This window comes from Priapulus caudatus, unplaced genomic scaffold (genome assembly GCF_000485595.1).
Source record: "Priapulus caudatus unplaced genomic scaffold, Priapulus_caudatus-5.0.1 Scaffold1453, whole genome shotgun sequence".
NCBI classification, from domain to species: Eukaryota; Metazoa; Priapulida; class Priapulimorpha; order Priapulimorphida; family Priapulidae; genus Priapulus; species Priapulus caudatus.
The window spans coordinates 25165-31962 of record NW_014578514.1 but is presented as its reverse complement, the minus strand read 5'-3'; the positions used below and the strand labels follow the sequence as shown (position 1 = coordinate 31962).

The 6798-nt window shown below is 50.5% G+C and overlaps 1 protein-coding gene across 1 annotated transcript in view; it reads right to left on the bottom strand.

Annotated features, from left to right (window-relative positions):
• Positions 1-1816: 1816 nt before the first annotated feature.
• Positions 1817-6798, bottom strand: part of LOC106816682 (FACT complex subunit SPT16-like) — a 12558-nt gene continuing 7576 nt past the window's right edge. Inside the window, exon 2 of the mRNA XM_014821304.1 lies at positions 1817-6222. Within this exon, the coding sequence (XP_014676790.1) occupies positions 3388-6222 (2835 nt within the window). The 3' untranslated portion in view covers positions 1817-3387. The remainder of the gene's footprint in view (positions 6223-6798) is intronic.

Genomic DNA, 6798 nt, shown 5'->3' with positions numbered 1-6798 from the left:
TTTTGAAATGAATCCCTCTCTGGGAGATTAATTTAATATGGCGTCGCCAACGCTTTTGTCCTCCATTGTCAGTGGCTGCTGCCATGTGTTATTAACGGCACGATCTGTAATCCTTGTACTCAATTTTAAAATGTAAATTCTATTTTTGCGCAATATAACACGGAAAGTCGTTAGAAGCTACTCGCTCATACCCGCCCTTCTCCAGCGAACCGCGCCAATGTTCGAGGAACTCCCCGGGAAACTTGTCCTTCACGAACTCTCCGATCGTCTTCCCAGAGCGACTCTTCTTTATCGCGTCATTCAGTCGTTGGAAGTTCGCTTTGTCCTTGTCGGCTTTGTCGCGAATCAGCAGCGTGATCGGAGGAACCCCGTTCTCGTTCTCCTTGCCGACCTCAACCTGCGCGAAAAAAATAGATCCGAACTTAGCGAACAACGTACGTGGAACAACCTTTCACCGACTCTCACATTTTGTTGCCGATCGATTTGGTAGATACATCGATCGATTTAAAATAGACTATACTTCGGTTGAGAATGGTGGTTGCATATATATTAAAATCTGACCTATTAACCAAGTACATGGTATACATTATGCGCAATAGCTCATGTTATGGTCAACAACTTGCTTAAGGTTAGGGTTATGGTTAGGGTTAGGGTTAGGATTAGGGTTAGGGTTAGAATTAGGGTTAGGGTTAGGTTTAGGCACATTGGTTTTATTGGGACCCATGTTCTCTATCCTTGGGCCATCATGCTTGCCGTGTGTACGTATACAAAATTTAAAATTACAAATAGAATTGACTACACTACGTCACGTGTGACCGTATGACGAGATAGTCTAGGAAATTTTGCATGAGCCATAAATTTCTAATTTTACTACTACTACTCAGTACTATTAGTAGTAGTATAGGGACCTATTCATTGTGTTGTTTACTAGGCTACGCTACAGACTACATCGTACCGTAGGTGCAGTATATTGGCTCAGACGTTACACTTCCGAATAACATATAAAGATGATCGTTGCGTTTCTCTGGAATTAGTACGTTCCTGGTCCTCAATTTCATTTTTTAAATAATGAACATATTTCGTCAAAACAAAGTATAACTGTTTACTGCTGCGACCACCATATCTAAATTCGGAACCAAACGTAGTTCTCCGCCAGGTGACGCCACTATGTAATTAGGGGCCAATTATCCCCACCCCCGCCGCAATCCCCATTCATGAATTTCGTGCTGAATATTAGATATCGTCAGGGCTTAAATAACGACAATTTTTGTCAGTATTAACACTTGATATCATATATAGATATCAGTAGTAGATCCTGATAGATATGTATCACTGCATAAGCGGTATATGATAGCATATAGCTATACATAATGATAAAAAATAATAAATAATAATATAACTAATTAAACTATAACTAATATCAGGGGTTAATAATGACAAATTTTTGTCATTATCAACCCCTGCTAATATGTTTTTATGTTTATATAACATGTTATATCAACAGTTTAGTGATACATATTTTGTACATGATATCCCGAGTGAATAATAATAGATCTATTATTATTCACTCCTGATATCTATGATCTCGAATTTCACAGTAACGTCATCATGGGGAGTAATACGTTAGATTCCTTATTATCTGCGTTTTGAACGGAATCAGAACAGTAACAGATATACGAGTCTCACAATAATGGAATAAACTCTTGCACTTCTTCCACATCAATCCAGATGTATGGAGTTAGAAGAGGATAGATAAGAATGTCTTCCATGTCATAAATAATTAGCACACAAGAAAACCACACAAGCCAAGAGAAAATAATGTCTTTTTATAATAAACAGTGAATTACGAATATTTATTTCATTCTACAAATTCTCATTCAGCACAAACAGCGGTACGACTCTGTCGACACAGTACGAAACAGTTACACACCGATGAGATACACAGAGAAACAATTTACAGCAAAGATGACGATGGCACGTTACCCTCATCCCCTCATCCTACGCGCATACCAAGCCAAGCAGCTGCTGACCTCTGTGCCAACCTACCGGTTTACTACGAGAAGCTCACAAATAAACCGCAAACACAGGCACGGGAGGGAGGATCCGTGGGGCCAGCATACTGTATACGCCATATTTTTCGTGAATTCAGACTTGACGGACAATTTCGCGGTCTGTGAATTCATGAATCGGCGAAGAACAGCGCGTTGTTATTTTCGTGGTCGGGGACGCGTTCGCGAAATTCGCGAAAATGAAACCACCGCGAAATATACAGCGTATACAGTAGTTGCCCCTCATCTAATGTCGCAGGACAGTAGCTCTCTCTCTCTCTCCCGGCCACCACTGCCGCCGACGCAAATCCTTCACCAATGACATTCTGAGAAGATTCTACTCGCGAAACTAGCAGCGAACAGCAAATCTCACACGGGGAAAGACCGGCGCGGGGACTTTGGTAGCCGTGACCAACGTTACGCGCCATCTCAGATCAGTTGCTCGCACACACACACACACACACGCTTACGCCATCTAGTTGGGCAAACGAGAACTACAAGCGCGCGCCCGACTCTGGCACGTGTATTAGTGTGCGTTGACCTATTTTGCCCAGTAAAGGTACTATGTACAAAATACACGACAGCAAAGGTAATAATCCACTTGTATAACTATGGGTGCTGCAGTTCCCTATTGTATGTATATATCAACCAGCCAGCCAATAGGTGGCGTCACCCGCAGCCATTCCGCACGACAGCTGTCATGCATCTATCGTTGAATTGCCGGCGCTTCCCATCCACCGACAGATGGCGCTACCGCATCTCCCGCGTACAACAATGACTGATACTCATTGCGCGTGCGTATATGAGCATCACGTTACCCCCGGCGACAGTGACGACGAATCAAAAAACGCGCAAGTTAATATCAAAAATCAACGTTCGAACTCGCTCATATAACAACGCTTTGGTCAAAACGCAACTGCAGCAAAAAGATCACTCGGGGCGAAAGCCTCCGTTGTGGGCTACGAGTCGTACTGATCTTCATAATCCAATGAGTACGACTCCGTAGAAGCGGTCCTTGTGACGCGGCGACATACTATCCGACCAATCCGGTGAAGCGGTCGCAACGGTGACGGCTAGAAAGCTATCAGCGGGACGTTGCGATGGCTATAGCCGTGGTTTCCGATCGCGTGCAGGTCACACGCGCGCGTCCACGCACGCTTAGCGTTCATGCGAGTTCAAGAGCGAGTGATGTGTGCAACGATTCCACGCACGCAGACAGCACCGGCTCGATCGCTCGTACGACATATGACGATATGAGAACGCAAGATGCAGTCTCTCGTCCGCACGCTCACTCTCTCTCGGAATGTTTTCCTTCGGCGTGACGTCCGAGACGGCGACCCTACCGGCGGCGTTTCTTCGACGGCGAAGGCTTGGCGGGGATGCGCTTGCGTTTCTTCGTCGGCGTCGGTTCTTCGTACAGCGCCTCGTGGTCGGCCTTCCGTGCCTCCTCCTCGAGCTCATCCCAGTCCTTCCCGCTCTCCTCGCTGCTTCCCAGCTCCTCCTCCTCGCTCTCCGACTCCGTGTATTCGCTCGCCTCGGAGTAATCCTCACTCGACTCGTCCAACTCGCTCGCGCTGCCGCTCGGCGCGTACACGTTGTCTTCCTCCTCCTCGTCGTCGTCGTCCCCCTCGTCCCCGCTCTCCGGCTCCAGGAACGTCCAGCCTCCGTTCTCGAAGAATCCATCCGTATCTTCGCAGATCGTCTTCATGATCTTGCCCCAGTTGAGGCTCTGTATGCCCTCGGTGTAGTGGATGTCGCAGGAGTTCAGCCACTCTTTCACGTTCTCCAGCATGTTCATGGGCACGGAGTTTACCATGACCGTCTTGCGGTGGTAGTCCTTGAAGATGAACACCATGTCGAAGTTCTTCAGGTGGAACTGAACGCGCTCAAAGTGAACGAGTTCTAGATCGTCGAGGGAGATAACGAACGGCGGCCACTCCGTGAGCGTCACCAGACAGCTGCTCGTCGGCTGCAACAGCACCGTGCTCCGGTAGGGGGCGCCGGCGAACCCCAGGTCGCGGAACGGCGTGTCGAACTCGACCTCCTGCTTCGTGAGCGTCTCGACCTTCTCGCAGAAGCTCTTGAACGCCGACGTGAGCTTGTGGCGGAGTTCTCTCTCCGCTTGCTCCGCGTGCAGGTCGTCGCGGTCGTGCAGGTGAGAGTGCTTGCCGAGGTCGGTCGTTATCTCGCCGACCTCCGTGTAGAACTGCAGGTCCGTGTGCTTCTTCTTTCCGAAGATGATCGCGTTGCGCAGGTGGAAGTGCAGCAGGATGATCATCTCTCCGTCGCACGGCTGGAAGAACGCGTGCTTGATGTTGTTGTAGAGAACGTCGACCTTGTCGCCGCGCACGGACGTGAAACGGAATCCGTTAGTGTGCGCCTCCAGCGTCCCGCTGATGCGCTTGTGCACAATGTTCGGCCGGATGTACAGATCCTTCAGCTTCGGGTTTCCGCGGTTTGGATTGATGACGAGTTTGTCCTGCTTGACGATGCCTTCCATCTCCTTCATCTCGGCTTCCCGCGTCTTGAACTTCTTCTGCACGTCCTTGATGAGTCGGAAGGCCGTGTTGAGGTTGGCCGAGGACGCCGTCGCGTCGCCATGCTCCTTGATGTTGCTGCTGCGGTACGTCACCTCCTTGAGAAAGGTCGCCTCCGGGTTCGCGAAGAGGTTGCCCTCGCTGCGGCCCATCGACGAGCCGGGGTGGTGGAAGTTGACGCGGAGGTACGTGTAGTCACCCTCGATCGACTGGCTGATGTTCTTGATCGTGGAGATGTGGAACGGCACGGGGATCCCGCACACGGGAAGGATCACCGTCTCGTACTTGCGATCCACGAACAGCCTCAGTTCGCGTATCTCCGCCTCGCGCGGGATCATCGAGTGACTCTTGTAGGAGACGTTCGACTTTGATGACTTCGGCGCGTTCTCCTTCTTGTTCTGCTTCGCGAGCCGGTCCTTCGCGTCTTCGTTCAGCTTGTTCGCCAGCTCCACCTGGTGTTCCTTCCTCCGCTCGTCGGCCGTCATCTCGTGCCGCAGCTTGCTGTCGAGGACGGCTCCGCGCTTCCCGCGGCCGAGCAACGCCGGCGCCCTCTCGTTGCCGTTCACCTCGTCGCCGCTCTCGTCGTCTTCGTCCTCGTCCTTCAGGAAGATGCCGACGTGCTTCACGCGTTTCTTCACCGGCGTAAGCAGGCTCGCAGCCTCCGCCTCGCCGTCGCCGACGACGACCGTGTCCCCGACGAACAACGCGTACGTCTGCGCGTGCTTGTCGGTGGCGCCCTCGTTCTTCAAACCCGCGAGCCCGACGTTGACGTTGAAGACCATCCCGCGGCGGACGACGGCCGTCGACTTGGCGCCGATCAGTAGCGCCCCCTCGCGGAACTCTATTCCCATCACGAAGCCGAAGTTTCGCGTGAGTTTGTCGACGAGTGCGGGTTTCTTCTCCTTCGCCGCGCGCACAGCCTCGGCGTAGACATCGGCGAATCGCGCTCCGGGTTTCAGCCTCGCGATCACATCCTCCTCCACGGCGACAAGGAACTCGTAGTTGTCCTGCATGGCCTGCGTCGGGTCGACCATGAGTGTTCGCACGATGTTGCAGCAGTAGGAGCGGTAGCGTGTTCCGAACGCGCACACGATCGCGCCGAAGTGCATGTTGTTCTTGTCGCTCATCACGCTGAACTTGAGGCTGTAGTTGCCGCCGCTCTGCACGATCGGCGGGTAGCACATCTCGATCTGCGCCGGGTCGACGCCCTGCGTGAACTTCTTGTTCGTGATGGCCTCCTCGATTCCGTCCGCGATCTTAACGTGGCGGACTTTCTTGTTCGCGTCGACGATCTCCATCACCTGCTCCTTGAAGTACTTGCTGAAGACGGTGCAGGTGACGAGACATGACTTCTTGATGAGCGCCATCTCGCTCTCCTCCTTAACGGCCATCAGGTAGGCGACCGCGTGACTCACGTCCACGAATTCGTAACCGCCCTTCTCCAGCGAACCGCGCCAATGTTCGAGGAACTCCCCGGGGAACTTGTCCTTCACGAACTCTCCGATCGTCTTCCCAGAGCGACTCTTCTTTATCGCGTCATTCAGTCGTTGGAAGTTCGCTTTGTCCTTGTCGGCTTTGTCGCGAATCAGCAGCGTGATCGGAGGAACCCCGTTCTCGTTCTCCTTGCCGACCTCAACCTGCGCGAAAAAAATAGATCAGAACTTAGCAAACAACGTACGTGGAACAACCTTTCACCGACTCTCCCATTTTGTTGCCGATCGATTTGGTAGATACATCGATCGATTTAAAACCGACTATACTTCGGTTGAGAATGGTGGTTGCATATTAAAATCTGACCTATTAACCAAGTACATGGTATACATTATGCGCAATAACTCGTGTTATGGTCAACAACACGAGTAGCTTCTAACGACTTTCCGTGTTATATTGCGCAAAAATAGAATTTACATTTTAAAATTGAGTACAAGGATTACAGATCGTGCCGTTAATAACACATGGCAGCAGCCACTGACAATGGAGGACAAAAGCGTTGGCGACGCCATATTAAATTAATCTCCCAGAGAGGGATTCATTTCAAAACAACGTCAACGTATGGAAAGCCATCCCCTTCAAAAATCATTTTCAAACATTTCAAATACACAATTTTAAATCAATTCAAAACATTTCAAATTAATTAATAACAAGAGCCGCACAGCGTCTGGGCTCATCTGGGGTCTGTTGCTACGGTTATGAACGTACAATTTCAGTCGTGC